Source organism: Juglans regia, chromosome 2 (assembly GCF_001411555.2).
Source record: "Juglans regia cultivar Chandler chromosome 2, Walnut 2.0, whole genome shotgun sequence".
Lineage (NCBI taxonomy): Eukaryota > Viridiplantae > Streptophyta > Magnoliopsida > Fagales > Juglandaceae > Juglans > Juglans regia.
In genome coordinates, this window is record NC_049902.1 from 29436677 (window position 1) to 29455367 (window position 18691).

General features: G+C 34.3%; 3 protein-coding genes across 3 annotated transcripts; 1 reads left to right on the top strand and 2 right to left on the bottom strand.

The window, feature by feature from the left end:
- Positions 1-376: 376 nt before the first annotated feature.
- Positions 377-10392, bottom strand: LOC108987139 (nucleoside diphosphate kinase IV, chloroplastic/mitochondrial-like). Its single transcript, XM_035687505.1, has 16 exons — positions 9511-10392; positions 9248-9384; positions 8965-9061; positions 8796-8878; positions 8359-8422; positions 8142-8259; positions 6734-6888; positions 5585-5627; positions 3779-3789; positions 2967-3036; positions 2322-2459; positions 1806-1843; positions 1670-1720; positions 1259-1426; positions 1063-1175; positions 377-737 (listed from the first exon to the last, which is right to left on the bottom strand). The coding sequence occupies exons 2-16, from the start codon at positions 9370-9372 to the stop codon at positions 614-616; spliced, it is 1398 nt and encodes a 465-aa protein (XP_035543398.1). The 5' UTR covers positions 9373-9384; positions 9511-10392; the 3' UTR covers positions 377-613.
- Positions 10393-13475: 3083 nt separating this feature from the next.
- Positions 13476-14623, top strand: LOC108987152 (NAD(P)H-quinone oxidoreductase subunit S, chloroplastic). The gene has a single exon (XM_018960021.2). The coding sequence runs from the start codon at positions 13714-13716 to the stop codon at positions 14431-14433; it is 720 nt and encodes a 239-aa protein (XP_018815566.1). The 5' UTR covers positions 13476-13713; the 3' UTR covers positions 14434-14623.
- Positions 14504-17134, bottom strand: LOC108987153. Its single transcript, XM_018960022.2, has 3 exons — positions 16888-17134; positions 15545-15696; positions 14504-14778 (listed from the first exon to the last, which is right to left on the bottom strand). Exons 1-3 carry the CDS (start codon positions 16955-16957, stop codon positions 14761-14763), a joined length of 240 nt encoding a protein of 79 aa, XP_018815567.1. The 5' UTR covers positions 16958-17134; the 3' UTR covers positions 14504-14760.
- Positions 17135-18691: the final 1557 nt, after the last annotated feature.

The window sequence follows — 18691 nt, forward strand, 5'->3', positions numbered from 1 at the left end:
ATTATTTATTATATTTTGTATTGAGATTTAAAAAAGTTGTAATGATAAGTTGAGATGAATTTAAGATCCAAACTCACCCTTAGGAGTCCAAAAAACTTCAAATACAAAAAGCCTAATTAAAATATAAAAGATATAAGTTTTGGCTCTGTTTAGATAGTAAAAATATTTTATCTTATTTTCTTATTATGATTTTTTTAAATTTTTATAAAATATAATAAATAATTCAATTTTTTAAAATATCAAAATAATAATAATATTAAAAAATAATATTTTATTCAACTTTTAACTAAAACCATCTTATCTCATCTCATTATTCAAACCGCGCCTAAGAATGCTCGAGTTAATATTGTAACTTACATAAATACTGCATCGATGCTGTTTGTAACTTGCATTTGAATGAATGCATAAATAACACTATATTTGATAATTGGAGTCCAATGACAAGAGGTGGAACTAATTATTGCTAAAAATTCAGATCAGCCAATTGTATTTGTGGCAAATGACGATATCACTCACCTCAGCAAAAGACATTTTTATTCTAAAGATTGTGCTTCAACCCCCCACTCTTAGCTTGGAACCCAACTCACTAGTAAAGGAAGGCAAAAAATAAGCATCAGTTCTCTCCATAGATCCACTTCTCTGCGTTGCTTGTGTAGCTAACCAACTCTTCTGGTTTGAACCACAAATTGATTTCATCCTTGGCAGTCTCTGGACCATCACTCCCATGGATGATGTTTCTACACGGCAAACAACAGTCGGGTCAATTTTCTTTTTGAGCTTTTTTTGTCCTAATTAACTACAGTCGGATCGTGATAACAAAGCAATGAACACTGTATGCATGTAGAAAGCAAAAGCAGAACTGTAACCAGGGTCGTGATTCTTTTTCTGGCAAAACAAGGGCCTCATTAGGTTCTGTGCTACTTCAAAGTTATAACTTTGTAACTTCAATGTAAATTAGAAGTGAAAAAAAGAGATTGCAGATAGGTCATAGGGTGAAGTAAACAATCAAGATGTGAAAGACTGAAGAAGGAACCCAAATCTGCATATCATTCGAACCAATACCTTCCAACAACAACTGCTAGATCCCCTCTGATGGTTCCAGGTTCTGATTTCTGTGGATCCGTAGCTCCAATTAGCTTTCGACCATACTTAATCACTCCCTCTCCTTCCCAGACCTGTAGAGAGACTCAGAAGTATTAAGTTTAGCTAGCTCAAAAGCTGTTTTAGTTAATAAGACGAGAGTTATAGTTCTTCGAACCATTGCAAGAACAGGGCCAGAGCTAAGGAAGTTGCAAAGGCCATTGAAGAAAGGTCTTTCCTTCAGATCGTGATAATGCTTTTGTGCAAAGTCCTTCGAAGGAATCACTATTTTAATGGCCACGAGCTTAAACCCTTTCCGCTCAAAACGAGATATGATTTCTGAAATCTGGTATACAAAGATAAATATCAGATAAGATCAATGTCCAGTTCCCAAATTATAAATATCAGATAAATATCTTGGTATATAGAGATATAGAGAGTAGAAATATAGAAACCATTATCAATGGCAAAGTTCCATTTATGCAGTCCAAACAGGTTAACATAAAAAAGATGCAAGAAGTCGCTGACTCTATGGTATCTTTTTGTTTTTTTGTTTGAATCAGTATACAAGAAGTCTATGGCATCTCACCAGTCCTCTTTGCACTCCATCAGGCTTGATAGCAATGAAAGTACGCTCTAGCTGAATAGAGAATAGAACATAATTTGAGCACCACATGTAGAGGTAACAGTGAAATAGATATGTAATAAACAGGTCATTGAAGTACCTCTGCAGCATGTGCCTCCTGCTCCTGGAGCATGAAAGCTACAATTATAAAAAAAAATAAAAACAAACACAGAAAAATCATAATCAGAAATTGGAAAAAGAGGAGCAAAGTTCTCTTAATATCATGTGACCAAAAGAACAGTATCCTGTTACCACACTCCTTAAATTGTCGGATACTGTCAAAAGGTAGAGACTATGCTTACCAGTTAACGGGTCTCGCTAGAGGACAATAGCGGTCATAATTGAATTTTGAATTAAATTTTGAAATCAAGCCAATAATAAGGCCCGGTTTGGATACAAAAATATCTTAAACTCATCTCAACTCATTATAACTTTATCATATTCTCACGCAAAATGTAATAAACAATTCATCTCTTTAACTCAACGCACTATTCAAACCTCGCCTGAGAAAATAACCAAATGACGTGCGGAATTCCCAACAAATATCTCGTCAAAACCGTATCATCAGACTAAAGCGTCGAAAATTAGAGAGAAGACGGGCGTTTTTTGTCCGAACCTGCTGCAGGAATAGCAAGGGCTCCTGAAATCCATCCTCTAGATGTACTCTCAGAACCGGCCCTCCTGTAATATGAAGCTAGAAACGGGACTGTTTCTCTCGATGACACTGCAGCAGCGGCAGCTGCGGCTCGTCCTTCTGCGAATACGATACAACTCAGAATCGCCAAAGAGAAATCGTGCAAACACAAAGACGGGAAAAACTACGCAAATAGCGAGAGGAACGAAAAACATGAACAAACCAAAGAAAGAAAGTAAGCGTGCTTATAGCAGTTTTGTTTTGATAGTCTTTGACTCTTTTTGAATACGGGACCAATTTATTTAAGCGGGGAAATCAATTTCTGAATTTGAATCCTTTTCTTTCCAGAAAATGATAATAAACATCCGCAAAATAAGCACATTCAAGTAGGATTTTTCTTAACGACTTTTTTAGCAAAAGTTTTTAAAGGTAGACTCTCCATCCAAACAAACTGATAATTGGTCCAGAGATGGGAGATTAAGCTCAAGAATTGTAGGAAAAAAGAAACAACTCAAAGAAATACTCGGCGACAGAACTATACGAAAGACAAAAGGAAAGAAAGATCGGAGATTCATGACAACGTGAAATATGGACTGAAAAAGCAGAATGGAAGCCAAGAAATATTACCGGAGTAGAAACGAGAGCCTTTAGAGGCAGGGAGGAGTGACCTGGAGGCTCTGGAAGCAGATCGGAAAATCTGAGTGGTCATTTTCGGTACACTGAATAATGGTTTGGAGGAATGGGAATTGTTTTCGAGAGCTGTGACGAGTGAAACGCAAAGTGCAATGCTGAAATGATAAGAGAGGCAGTGACGAATGACTGTGAGAGAGCGAGGTAGAGAGAGATGGAGAGATTGAGTTCTCTAATTGAGTGGCCACGTCAAACCCTACCCGAAAGTCCGAAACCGATCTTAACTACCGTTTGGCTTTTTTGGGTCTTGGCAATTGCGTCCCTTCCTTTAGCTGTGATGACGTGTTTTATGATAAAATATTAGAGTGCTTTATAGGATTAGGGTATTTTTTAATTATTTTTAATAAAATATAAAGTGTAAAAAGATAAAATAGTGATTGATAAGAATAATTTTTTTAAAAATATTATAAATTAAAAAAAATAACAAAAAAATAAGGAATAATTTATTTTATAGCATAAATTTTTTTCAGATTTTAAAAATTTTCATTTTATTTTTAAATTCTTAAAATTATTATTTAGGTTTTATATGATATTTTTTTTAAAAATATTATATTATTTGCGGGCATGTCGGTTCAAATATTTGTTAAACAATGCAATAAAAACCTGATTAAAAAAAAAAAAAAAGATAAGCTTACAAAACTCAATGATTAGTTGCGTACTTAACTGAAAAATTAAATTCTAAAATAGAAAAGATAAAAAAGAAATGGTAAGGGGATTTTGCTTATGTTATATTCCAAATGGGAGGAAACTTCTTCTCTTTCTTCTAATGTTGTGAAATTGTAATAGAATCAGGAAGCTTCGCCTTTTCTATGTACAAGTAAACTTTAGTACTAGCTGGCGTAAACAAAAAGCACCTTTTCATGTGACCATGGATTGAGTTTGACATTATCAAAGGGAAATGATTTTTATAATAATTTGTACTTTTTTCAAAAAAAGTAATGCATGAGATTTGTATACTAAGGAGATGTTTGGATTCGCAAGTCATCTCAGCTTATCTCAACTCATTTCAACTCATCTCATTACTATTTATTACTATTCAACAATTTTAACTCACAAATCTCATAATTATTCATAACTCATCTCATTATTATTCACAATCAATCTCAGCTCATCTCAAGACATCTCAAGTCATATTCGAGATTAAAATAATAAGATGATAAAAAAAATAAGATCCTAATAATTTGGTTAAAAAATAATAATCAAGAATGTTTTTTTTTTTTGTTTGTTCCGTGAGTGTGGCTCTACTTCAAAAGGAGACATGCATCGTGATTCACGTGGTATGTAAAAAGCATTATGCTGAGAACCTGTTGTCCAATACGCACAGAAATAAATATGAAACAAAAGACAAAAACTACAACGTGCTTGTTAAGCTTGAGATTAGCTTTAACTTATGGTGATGATTCCTTTTTGGTTCGAGCTGTGCACAAGCGCCTCTTCTTCATGTTGTTTTGCATTCCCACAAAGAGAACAAAGGAATTCTTTGGTCACAAGTCTAGTTTGGAAGTTCTCTTCAACAGTAATACACTTTTATAAAGATGCAATCAATCTCACTTTTTTGCATCAAGTTTTTAAATGGCATGGAATTGTTTCCCATCTCAACATTAGCTTTAACCATGATTCTACAGTTGCCATTATCATTTTCTTCATCAAATAAGAAGAAATGGAAAAGCTGGAGCATATACCGATAAAAAGCTTGCTCATCTCGAATACATTATTGTGTAAACTGATTATGCGGATTCATCTAATCCGTTAGATCTACTTTACAATAAATGTATATTTATAATATGACAAATCACATCAAACCACATCAATTTGTGAGATTGTTTTTGTATAATCCATTTGTGATTAGAATATTTCGGTGTTCTGATCAAGTTCTTGCACGACCTTTCTTGTGATGAGGAAATAATAGCAACAATTGAATACAAAAAGGTAAAAAAGAGGGAGTAATCGTAACCGTTAGTAAATAGTGGACGATTTGTAGGGTTAATCAGAAAATATTCTAAAGAAGCAATTTGTCCCAAAGCCGGATTTGCTTGTAAGGACACTCGGATCATGTGTGAACTATTCTTCTCCACCGATTCCTTTTGCTTGATATTTCAATATATACAAAAGCTTCTATGTAAAACCATGCAAAGAGATAAGGACAATAAAAAAAAAGGAACCAAACATCTCCTCTCAAAGTGCTCCAAAACCGAAGACCTGAGAATCATCACCAAGTGCCTTTCCAATTCCTTATGCCGTTTACATTAAGTTTTGAATGAAAACTTAGCATATAAGACCTTTACAATTTATTACATGGGAAAAGGCCAGGTGCAAGGTCAATGAAGTTATTAGTCAGTCTAAATTCAATCAGAAATAAAACATTCTATGTTATTCAAATAGACCGTATCTTTCATACCAAAAAAAAAAAAAAAAAAGGTGCATCTTATGTACAGAAAAGTGATTGATAGATTTCAAGGTATAAATTTAATTTCTATCTTTGTACAACTTACTGGTTCAAATGCGTAAATGATGTTAAATCTGACTTGAACCATTTGGAACTGTTGCATCAGAACCCACTTTGCAGTCACTTCTTAATGCTGACAACCAAGAGTCCACCTTGAAAAAGAGGCAGGAAGTAAATTCAAATTAGGAAAAAAATGATTATCAGAAGAATAAGTTCATTCAAGTGAGATTTTCCAGATGCCACAATGCTGTAGTAGGTAATCCACAATTCAATATCTAAGAAAACTGAGAGAATAAGTATTAGCAGAGTTCTTTCCTGATCGGTAACAAAAAACCATTTAATTTTTTATTGGCACCGGGTGTCTGAGAACAGTGTCCCGACTAATCCCGTGGCTGAACAAAAAAAAAAATTTAATGTCCAAAGGTGTCGCGGTATAATTCCCGTAATACTCAGATGGTGGTAGCATACATACTTGCAAAAAAACTGTATACACATAAACCAAACTAAAAGACAAGATAAATGCCTGCAAGAACAAGCATTACAAGAAAAGAACAAGCATAAGGAATCATATAAATGAAAGAATGTTAGCATAGCCACATTGATGCAAGTAAAACTGTGCGTATGCAACATAAATACCCATGTTTTGCAACCCTAGACCTGTTAAATGCTATGTCCCTTCCCCTGCATAGATTCTCACTTTATCATGAAGAAATGTAATTTGATTTGATTATTATCCTAATCAAACTAAAAGATTTTTTATTTTCATAATTATCAAGTATTTACTTTATCAAGATATTTGATTTTCAAGTTGTTTGACTTTATCGCATCTCCATGTAATTTTCTTATAAATAGGAAGCTATGCTTTGTATTCAATTCATTCAGAATAATACAAATGCAGTCCTTAAAGTCTCTCTATCATTCTCCTTCTTCTCTTTTCGTTTCAATTTAGATCATATTCTAAAATTCTCCCAGCAACAGCCTGTTACAGAAATCAGAAAACTTCTCTCAAAGCTTGTTCACCTTCTACACACCATCGGTCATCGGTTGTCAATCCTCAATAACTTGTGAGATATACAGGTTTAAAAACTTCTATTGCCAAATAATTGTCCAAGTACTGAAAAGATTGGACAAAACAGTTTGCAACCCTAAAACCATTTACAAAACTCACATGGACAACGGAATGCAGATGTCACTAAGTAACACTCAACTTGGCAAAGGAAATAGCAAATTACCATACTCGTGAAATAACTAGATGTACCTGAATCTTAGAAATACTTGAGCACTCGTATCTCAGTCCTTGACTAGTTAGCATATAGAAGGCATATCGTGTCTCCTCATCTTCTCGTGTAAAGCTTGGAAGAGGACCTATTTCAACAATATCAGATAGGAGAGTGGAGTCTTGAGGGCTCAGATCTGCATATAAGTTCCTTGAGCTCATTAGCAAGGAAATCATAAGTTGTTCTGGATAAAGGTTGAATATCACTCACTGGTTTATAGTGTTACTGTTACTACTACATATAGACTTATAGTGTGCGTGTGTGTGTGTATATATATATATTATAATGATATAGTGATACTAATACTATATATTATATAATAATACATTAATACTATAGACTTATAGCGATTAGTTATTATGAATCATGATTAGTATAGCTATATATTAGTAATATACTAATATTAGTTATAGTGATTTAGAATAAGTTATAACTATATTAGTATAACTATAACTATAGTTTATATTAGACTATTAGTATTTTTTTTTATACCATATTAGAGTCTAGAGTCTAGACTATTAATATAATACTTGTATTAGTATAAAATTATAAATATTAGTATTAGTTAATAATTACTTAATAGTGAGTTAGTGATAGGATTAGGTTAACTGGTTAAATGAAAATTATATAATCAATATATATAAATTATAATTTTTTTTTATCTTTTTTTAATTTTCATTCGGTTTGGTCCGGTCTGAAAAACCCCTAGACCATGGACCAGACCGAATGAATTCGGTCCTATGAAATTCGGATCGAGACCGACCGGGACCATTCCCGGTTCGGTCCGGTCTGGACCAAATTGGCCGGTCTGGTCGGTTTTTCCGGTCCGGACCGCCCGATTCTCACCCCTAGCAACTCATTGGTTTTGTTAATCTTGATAGAATGGGCTTACCCAATTGTAGATGTAAATAGTCTTGTATGCATACTTTCATTTTCTTTTGGTAGGTTTTAGATATAACCATGTAATTTTTCTTCTAGATTTGCATTAGTTTTACTAGTTTGGTCTTTTTAGGCTGAACTCAAATGTAAAAGGTATTCCTCAGCCAAAAGTGAGGACTTCATTAATAAAATTTGGGGGTACCATCATTCTTCTCTAAAAATAACTTATAACAGTTTTCTGATAAAAGGAGGTTTTCAAATGCTAATATATCTTATTTACACCATTAAGGTTAGCCAGTGATACTGTAAATGACTGGTTGCCCCACTCTAAGACATACAAATCTTGCAGTTGTTGGTCAAGAACTATAGTGGCCAATCGAGCACAACAGTATGATAGAGAAACCTGGATGCTACTTTCATAATAATAAGATAAAGGACAAAAAACTACCAAGAAAATGAAAAGTAAACAAAGATTTTGGGGGGGGGGGGGACCAATTAAAATTCAAATACCTGTAGACAATAAATAGAAGAATAGACATAGTCCATGAAGGACAACAAAGCGAGGAAGCCAGTCATCAACCTCAGTATCATCTAAAGGGGGAGGTTCTCCTGGTAGTGCTGTCCACCTCTGTTAGGTAGAATTAACAGGCAAATCATCAATTGAGATGGTGAGATGTAAGAAATATAAAAGTATAAACAAATGCAAAGAAGTGAAAATAGTCATTACAGTACGAATGTACAAATAACCAGAAAGGCGAGCAGACCGCAAAAGTTCATCAACATGTTCCAGCCTGCATATGTTAAAAGAAAAATCAGTGTCAATATAAAGAAAATTACAGAAACTAACCGAAAAATGTAATCCTATTGTCTATTTCACTATGAAAAGCCAACAGTTAGAAATTAAAATGAGATAAAGGGAAAAATATTTGCTTGTAGTAGGAGCTGTTACACATGCATCCATTTCACTCAAAAGTTCACAATTAAAGACCCAAGCACATAGTGCCAGCACTTTATCTTTAGGTTGTTTAACTGTAGCTTATGAGTTATAAATCATGACACAAAAAATCAACAAGAAAATTTAAGATTCTACAGCATAATCAACTCAAATAAATTTAATTTTCTTGGCAATATTATATTCCAAACTAAGAATCAAGTCATACTTACTGAGCTTTCAAGTGAGCTTCTCTCTCTTCTAAATCAGCAACTTGTGATCTAAGTGATTCTACTTCAGCAGCAGGTAGCTCAACCTGAAATCAGCAAAATTCTGGTGGTCAGGAAACATGGATAATTCACCTTTACCCATTGGCCACTGCTAAAAATCCGTTCAATCAACCTTTTTCTGATCATCGGTGCTAGAACCCCATGGCATCCCTCGTACAGTAAACAAGTTCAACATGAAAGTGGCACCCTTTCGAGTCCAGCTATGAGACCTATGCTATATCAAAATAAAGAGGACTAAATCACAATAGATTAAACCATAATGCTAGAGTCACGGGACTCTCACGTGTGCACTGTTCATATTAGAGGTGTGCCTGTGTGGACCCCGTGACTCTAGATTAAAAATCTTAAATCATATGTTTAGTTTCTAGTAGTTTTTTCCCAAAAGAATGAAATACCTTGAAGAACTGTCGGATCGTGGTAGAGAAACAAATGACGTTCCGTTTTGATGAGAATCCACGCTGGTTGTTGAGGCTTTGAAGTGATCTGGTATAACCTTTATCTTCCCACGACTATCATCCATGAAGCTAGTTTTCTATGTTCCAGAACGGTGCAAAAATAAATAAGAATAAAAGAAAAGAGGAGAGTGTAATGGATAACCAATCTTAAAACCATTAATTCAAATCAACATAAGAAAATTAGCACTTCACCATTTACTTACACTTTCTGAGAAAATGTAAGAGGCAAATGTCTTTCTTAATTGCCACAATTGAAAACAAAAATGGAGTATAGAACTCTTTCTTTTGATACATGAGCTTTATCTGCACTTTAGTCACTAGCAGAAGATAAGTAAGCAGTAAAACAGAATCCCTGGTTTTCCATCTAAGAGATTATGTGAGATGAAAAAGATTCTCAACTGCTGCAACCTTGAGATAGTGATTCTCCTCATGTGGCTGGCAGTAAAAGTAAATGCAATGAAAAGATGAGAGAAGATGACAGAGCAAACATGAATGGTTACAATATCTAGGAGACAACCTCCGTTGAGAGAGTGGTGTAGATGTTAAAGGGAAGTCTATACTAACAGCAATGGTAAAAGAACATAAACATTGTGCCGGTTTCTTCAATGAGTCACAAGAAGTACTTAGTGTAGCTTAATCCACAAAGTCGGATCATAAAAGAAGCTGCAGAGTCTAGCTACTTAATTTGTTCTATCCATGACATATTACCTCTGCACTTGGAAAAACTGCTACACTCCAAAATTCCATCAAACAGACAGGATATTCCATAATCTCAGCATCTGACTATTTCACTACACCCTAATACACAAGTAAGTTATTTGCTTAGGTATTGCACACTTGGACAAAAAAACTCCGGAATGATACAACTCAAACCAACTCCAGAAAACCTCATCTAACTTCTTTGTCAAGTACACAAAACCCTTTCCATTCTACCATGAGACCATCTCCATCTAAAATAGTTTTTTGCAAACTTACAAACCCAACATTGTTCTTTTCGTCCCCTCCATAACCCCAATATTTTTCTGGCACAAAATAATAAGAATGAAAATAGTCCAAGAATGAAAATAGTCCAAGTTCATCTTCGAGAAGAAAAGCTAAGCCCCAAAAAAAAAAAAAAAAAAACAAATTACATCAAAAGGAACCCCTTCATGATCTAATAGTTTCTTGCACCCTCAAGTTAAATCGAAGGAAAATAGCCCGACAAGTTTATCTTCGACCAGATCAACCAAGCCCCTCACAAATTACACCTAAAAAAACATGAAATTTCCCATGATCACGATTACACAACAAATTATAAGTCTAGAGAACTTAAATACGAATAAAATCTAGGGCCCATCAAAACTACATAAACCAGCCCCATGATTCTAAACTTATATCATAATATCAACCCAAAAAAGTGTTCCTTTGACCTCAAAACAAAAACAAGAAAAATACTAAAAAGTACCTAAATAAGATTGATGGAAAAACAAAACTTACAAGGCCGGAGCAAGCGTAAGCTGATGATAACAGATGATATTATTGTCGGTGAATAATTCAAGAAGTTTATACATACCACACAAGTTGCAGAAAGAATGGAGATTTACTTGCAAAGAGAAGGAAAAGATATGAACTTGATAAGAATATCACGAGGAGAAACTCGTACCGGTAGAAAGAAACTTTACTGTAAAGGGGTTATTTCCTTTCACGACAGGCCTTTGACCCCACGAATGTTGAGCGTAGTTCTATTGTAAGACTGTTCGGTAGTTTCAGCAGTGGTGGTTAACACAAAAAGACTCTTTTAGGCTTTCACGCCTATCACGTGGCAGTGGATGAATGGTTCGATGGCGTACATATACGCAGGTAGAATAATGGATTTGCTTGTATTAATGGATTCATGACTAGATTTAGGTTACGTTTGGATGTTGAAGTGAGTTGAATTGAGTTGAGTTGAGATAATAAAATATTGTTAGAATATTATTTATTATTATTATTATTATTTTGAGATTTGAAAAAGTTGAATTGTTTATTATATTTTATATTGGGATTTGAAAAAGTTGTAATGATGAGTTGAGATGAGTTGAGATGATTTTTGGTTCCAAACGAAGCCTTAGATAACGGTAAGCGAGTGATATTTTTGAAAAATAATTAATCAAAATAAATCATTTAATATAAAGAGTAATGTTAAACACAGTTATAGAATGCGTAAGCGCCGTGCAATCTTTTTAAAAAAGAATAAAATTTATCATGTGAATCTCAAATTTACACACTTTTTAAAAAAAAGATTGAGCAACTATTACATTTTCTACGATTGCAAATATCATTTCTCTTATACAAATATCTTATTTTAAAACATGATTATATATAAAGTTGTAAAAAAGAAGGTACTTATATCATTAATCTTTGAATAAACATGGTTATAGTTAACGAAATAACAGAAAACACCTTATGAATAGTTTCAAACGAATATGTGTAAAGAATATTTCTATACTACAAACCAACATTACCTCTCGCTTCGAAATTAACCTTCGAAGAGAGGTAGCTGGCTGGCTGCCTGCTTGAGAGATTTTTTTGGGACCAAGTAAACCATTTCTGCCTTTTTTTTTCAAGTATTTAGGAAGGATGAGGTCCAATCTAGCACCATGCATGCATGCTTCCACCAAAAACCAGCACCCATGAGTGGTCCAGAAATAGTTGATCTAGCATACAGTACAAGAAAAAGCACAAAACCATCAGTACTGTGTATGACCAACGCATTGCTTACACCTTTTCAAGCATTTTTCTTCCTTGAGAGGCAGTTTTTTGTTCTCACTTTTCAAAGATAGCAGGAAAAACAAAAGTATGTCTCTTCAATATCGGTCAGTCGAGAAGAGTGAAGCACAATGCATTTGTCATGGTTTCCAATTGTGGAATCAGAGTCTACAGATCATCAATTTGTATTAAAACTGCCAAACAAAACGGCTCCCCTTGGTTTCACCCAAACCTTTTTTTTAGTCTTTATTTTCTGAAGGGAAATGCTTTCCCAGAGAAGCTAACATTCTGGCTTTTTTTTTTTTTTTTAATACTTAATGGTTAAGGAAGTATTTTTAATGTATTTGTGATTTTTTTTTTTCAAAATGTTTAAAATAGTTTAAAAAATATTTGGAAAAATAAACAAAAATACAATTTTGCACTGTTGATACAATGCATGGGTGACCTTTCTCAATTACCCTAGGATTGTTCTTTCTTAAAGTGTTGTGTTGGGGCTATACGGTTCTCAAACCCCTTTTGTACATAACTTCTTTTAATTAATGTGTTACTTTCTTTTAAAAAATATTTATTTAAATGATATATAATATTTGTAAGGAAAAGGCTATTTATACTTATAATTTATTCTTACTTAACAATAAGTGTTGATGTGTCAGTTATTAATAATTTGATAAGCTGAAAATTATCAAATTTAAAATTCAAATTAAAAAAAGAAAAGATGGATAAAATGAGTATTTTAAATTAACACTAATCTAAGTATATATATCACTGAATCTCTACCATTGAGTAACAACGGGAGATTATAGAAGATTGCCATACGAAAATCAATCTTTAAATTCAGAAAAATAATATACATAAATAAGAGAATGCCAAAACGGGGGCCATGGCCACAAATCACAGGATACATGAAACCAAAGAAAGGATTGATACGTGATTGCTAGCCTTCCAGTTACAAGATAACAAGCACAAAATGTAAAAGAGTGACTCATATGACTGAAATAATTGGTGATCAGTATGGGTTGAGAAGGTGGGGGAAGTGATTATGTTCAATGTATAGCCATACCCCACAAGGTAATTATGTACAACTGCCCTTGCCTTTTGGAATGGGGCGGCCAATTGGCTTCTAAAGCTACCTACCTAATTCAGCTGATTCACTTTCCACCTTCAATTTGTGGATGTCGTTTGTCCTCCTCTAAGTCTTTTCTTAAAGAATAATATTATATACAGTCATAGAGTGCGTAAATATTACATAATCGTTTTAAAAAAAAGTAAAATTTACTATTAAAAAATTAAATTTTTTTCATATAGATTCCATATTTATTCACTTTTTTCAAAAGAATTGCACGACGCTTACACACTCCACGATTACAAATATCGTTTCTTTTTTGGTTCCAAAATAGAGTCCACTATGTTGGTAAATGGTAGGTAAATTTGCAAGTGGGAGTTCAGGCACTCAATTCCAGTCATCAGCTATTTGACAATCCTCAAAGATCAGAACATTGGGAGTGTCTTGTCCTGATAAAATGTAACATCTCCAATGAAACAGTGTGTGTGTGTGAAAAATAGAGGATGAAGCAAATAATTGAAGAAGATAGGACTATCTAACAAAAGCTCCTATGTGGCCAGGATTTAAAGATGAGGCTTAACTTTCTTCTTTCTGGCAGACCGCCACAGAACAAAGCATGGCCTCTTCGTCCATCATTCTCCCAAGCATTCCAGGCCCTCCTCTCAAATCCCAGTTTCTTGGGGGAAACCGCCTGTTTCTCAAACCCTTTTTCACGATTCAGAAACAGCCATCAACCCAACCCTTAGGAACATGTGCCAAATTTGACCTATCCCAAATCCTGGGAGGCAGAGGGCTCTGCAATGGGGAACAAGGTCTTCAGCAGGAGCTGAAGAGAAACATTGAAGAACAGGCATCTTCAGCTTCTGATGCAACAAAGCAAGAACAATCAGGTAGTGTTGCGATATCAACACCTGGCAATGATCCAGAGAACGCTTTTGAAAAGGAGCTGATGGGGCTAACTGGGGGGTTTCCCGGTGGGGAGAAGGGTTTGATAACATTTATAGAAAGAAACCCACCTCCAAAGAAAACAGTAGCAGATTCAACAAATCTACTCGAAGTTACCAGCTCGAAGAAGCCAAAAGCTCCAGAATTGCCACTCTTAATGCCTGGTATGATTGCCATTGTGAATAACCCCAACAACCCATATTACATGTACTGCGGTATTGTTCAGAGAATCACGGATGGAAAGGCTGGGGTTCTTTTCGAGGGAGGAAACTGGGATCGATTAATTACTTTCCGATTGGATGAGCTGCAACGCAGGGAAAAGGGCCCTCCATTGAAGAATCCCAAGTCTGCTATCCTCGAGCCTCTGCTTGAGAAAAAGGATTCAAAATGATTCCATCTTTTCATCTCTGTTGTATCAAGTTCATGTATATGCCATGTGTAGTTTTCACAACATAGGCAAAGGCAGCGTAACTTCATCTGTAAACACTTCCTTTCAACGGTGTTCAATAAGACAAAAGCAGAGAGTATAGTATCTCAAGCACAGCTTTTAAATTCACGGCTGTGTTTATGTGTGCGCTGTATTTAATTTGTTAATTACGACATTGTTCCTTTAAAATCTGCAACAATCTGTAGAAAGTGAACTTTTGAGTATTTCAAAACTAAAGAATGGTGGAGAAATGTCCGCCTCGTCATCCCTTCTCAAAGCTCCATCAAAATATCAGAAGCAGCCACCCAACTGCCAAAAGATTGAAAAAAACAGTCAGTTTCTAACAACTGTATAAAAAGAAAAAAAATTATAGAACAGTATTGAGGATTCTGTTTCTGTATTGAAAATGCTTCAATGATTCGTGCACACGTACAGACCAAGATTGATCTGTTCAGTAATCCTAAACATCAAGATATTATTTTTTCAGCTAGTAAACTGGAAAGGAAGCTGATTATTGTTCGTTCACTCCAACAATAGTGCTCCACACATGAAAGGTGGGTTTTAATGATGAACTTCAATACTTCAATGTCTCATAACTGAAGTACTTGTCAGTTTTCCAGCTAGTATATGAATAACGAGAGGGAAGTCGATTATTGAAAATAAAGGAGCAAATACCAATCCTCCTGATCTCATTCACTCCAACAAATAAGGCTGATATTAAGCAATCACATCTCCAAAAACTTACTATGCAAACAAGAAAAGTACAACAGTGCTCCACAGTACAGATGAAAGATGGGTTTTTCTTTTTGGTTGGAATGATGAACTTCAATACTTCAATGCCTCAAAACTTGAGGAAAACAGCCAGAACTTAATCCAATTTCACTACCTTGTGACTCGTCCAAAAAGAAAAAAAGAAGAAGAAAAGAATAGATAACCACCATGCACAGTAGTTATTTTCTAGTTCAATCCCTTCCCACACTTCGCGTTAGTACAGTTCATTGCATAAGAAGGGTGAGAAATCAATGAGTAAACGTAAAAATCGCTGCAACAACTTAACAAGGAGCTCTATGCCTACCAATATAGTCTCAATCTCCTCATTGGACACTGGTGTTCGTTTGGGCTGAAGAGAAGCTTTCCCTCCAACAGTTGTTGAGACTTTTGAACCAAAGAAGAAAGTTTGACCAGCATCACCAGGTGTAGAAGTTGTTTGAGTCTGGGATGCAGAATCTGAAAGTGATTTCCTCAATAATGATAATTCTTGAAAGAATGAAAAAAATTGTGGACAAAAAATGATTACAAGGGTTTTTCAAAGCACCAAATCGTTCTCTAACTATATAATGCATAATATAAACAAAGTGGTATCTGGTCAGCATCATCCAAAGAACACGTGCTGAAGCACCCTTTTGCACCATAAGATAACAACGTAATTCTCACATAGCATAAAAGAAATGTTAATATAGGACAAGTTAAAATGGAAAAATTACTGAATGAAGACTCAAAAGGAGCAAGATGAAGGAGATGGATGATAACAAAAGTATGTCTATCTTCTTATTTACTTCTTATGTTTCACCCCCAAAAAAAGTCATAGTCTAAAGCTTTGTTGCTGAATTAAAAAACCTCCGAATACACCTCCAACACTAGATGAACTAAGAACAGCATATTAACTTTTCCCACCATCATGGGTAGCCAATAAAATCTTCAGAGAGAGAGAGAGATCAGTGACTTTCCGAAAAATAGAATTTGCTGTCTACACTAACACCCCACACCCCCCCGGCACCCAAGTTTTTTTTTTTTTTTTTTGATAAAACGAAATTTCGAAGTAATATAAGTGGCGGTCTCGTTTGTTTTCACAACTCCTCTCAACTCATCTCATCTAATCATTATAATTTTTTCATATTTTCATACAAAATAAAATAAACAAAAATTTTTAAATCTTAAAATAAAAATAATATTAAAAATATATATTTTAATAATATTTTATTCAATTTTAAACTTTAATTTAAATTCATCTCATCTCATGTGTGAAATCAAACGACGTATATCTCAGGTCGGACTTACAAGAATGGACTGTTAGGAAGAGATCACTAAGGCATCTTTCCTACACTATGGATCTTAAGAAAATGCTCTAATCCTCTCACTCGCACAAGATCTGATCTCAAATAAAACTCTTGATGACCCAACGGGGGTCAAAGTAATATCAAGGAAAAGTAAAATGCTCATAAAATGGGACCATCTAGCGTAAATATGACGCTTTAGAATCCAAGTGGTGCTTGAGTAATTAAATTCAGCTAAACATATCCAAATCTATAAACTCAATTAAAAGTCATCAATCAATCTAAGAAAATGACATGAAAACTAAACGTTGAGGTAGCACGTATAGAACTAAAAAGAGAAAGGGAGAGAAGCAGGGTAACAGACCCGAGGGTTTAGGGCGTCTTTGAGGAAATTTGATGCGCGGTATTCTCTTCATAATCTGGGCTCCACCCATCTCGCTCGCTGGCTCTAGCCTCTACGGTGTGTCTGTGTGCGCGAAACGAATAGGGACTTCTCTCGATCTCAGAAAAACTAGAACAGAGACGTCTTTTTGAGGTGGCGGCGACTTGTGCTAGTGTAAGACCGGTCTCTAATTGTGGTCGCGTTCTCAATCAACTCACTTTCCGTAACGAAATACTGCAACGCGTTACAATAGACACAAGAAACAAATATAAAAATAAAATCACAAATTAAAGTAATTTTATATAATTTATTTAATAATAAAAATAAGTTTATAATATAATATATCACATCAAATTATTATTAATTTATAAATTTAAATTATGTAATTATTTTATAACTAAAATATTTCGGATTTTCTGTTTTTCTAAGCGACCGTATTGACATTTTTTTTTTTTTGAAAAACCTTCAGCATTGACTAACAATTACTACTTTGGTAAAAAAAAAAAAAAAAATTACTACTTTAGATTATAAAATAACTTATATTGTAAAAATAGATGTAATATAAACTTAGTGGGCTTCTAAGTATAGAAGTGCTAAGCTGTATTAAGGATAACTCCATAATCGTATTTTATTAGGATAAAGGATTATCAAAGCATTTGTGAGATTTCGTTATGTAAAAAAAAATGTATTGATTATGAGAGATAAAAAATAAAATGAAAAGTAATGTGAGGAATCTTGAAGATGAATTAAGAAAAGAAAAAGTATAAATTTAATTTTCGTAAAAATTAAGTCAAAACTAGAATTAAAATTTCTAATCAAAAATGCAAATTAACAAATACTTGGGATGGGTATGAGACTTTTTTGTTTCGGTTCCTAGATAATTTTTTCGATTAACAACTCAGTCAATGTATTGATAAACAGAAGATAAAAATGAGTTATGCTCAGGTTTTGTAATATTTTTCTGAGGAATTCACTACTTTATTAGCCAAACACACATTAACAAACAACTGAGAGAAGCCTTGATAATTTTCAAGTTTTTGTTGTGCCTTATGTCAATAACAAATCAAGAGCAAGAGTTGCAATCTATTTTCCATTCGAATCCGACTAGCAACAAGTGAAATCAACATTTATCAACAAAATATTGCATTAAACTAGAACCATAAACAAATCAAGTCTCATTCCACAACCCAAGCTTCAGAAATTAGGTACACATAATATTTCTAACAGCAAAATCTAATCTAAAAAAGTAATCACAAAATCTAAGAGCAAAAGAAATCCAAATGGGTTAAGCCCCTAGAATGCAAAAATTAGCTTCTCAAATAAAACACTTTGTCCAAAATTGAACAAGAAATGCTAAAAATGAAACTGAGAACTCACACTGTTTGAAAGAATAACCAAAATAAATCATAGAAAATAAAAAATGAATCTCGTCGACGAAAGTAAAGAAAACTAAAAAGGGAAAGTCTAAAGAAAATAAAACTGCAAAAACTAGCTAACCCTTTCATCCAGAAATTTCTCTTCCTTTTATACTCGGATTCTTCCCTCATTTTTTCTCTCCTTGCATAAGGGCTTCTCGTGGTCCCCAGGTTTTCTATGTTTCGGGCATCCATCTCCTTGCTGCAGCACGTAGGCGTGCTCCCCATTTTATTCGTGCGTTCCACTACTGCCGCACATAGGCATCAGGAGCACCCACCGATTCCCAACTCTTGAGGCGTAAGTCATGAGGCATGAGACTTGTGGCCCCATTTCATTCTGAACGTGCCCTTTCTAAATTAAATTTGGTTGC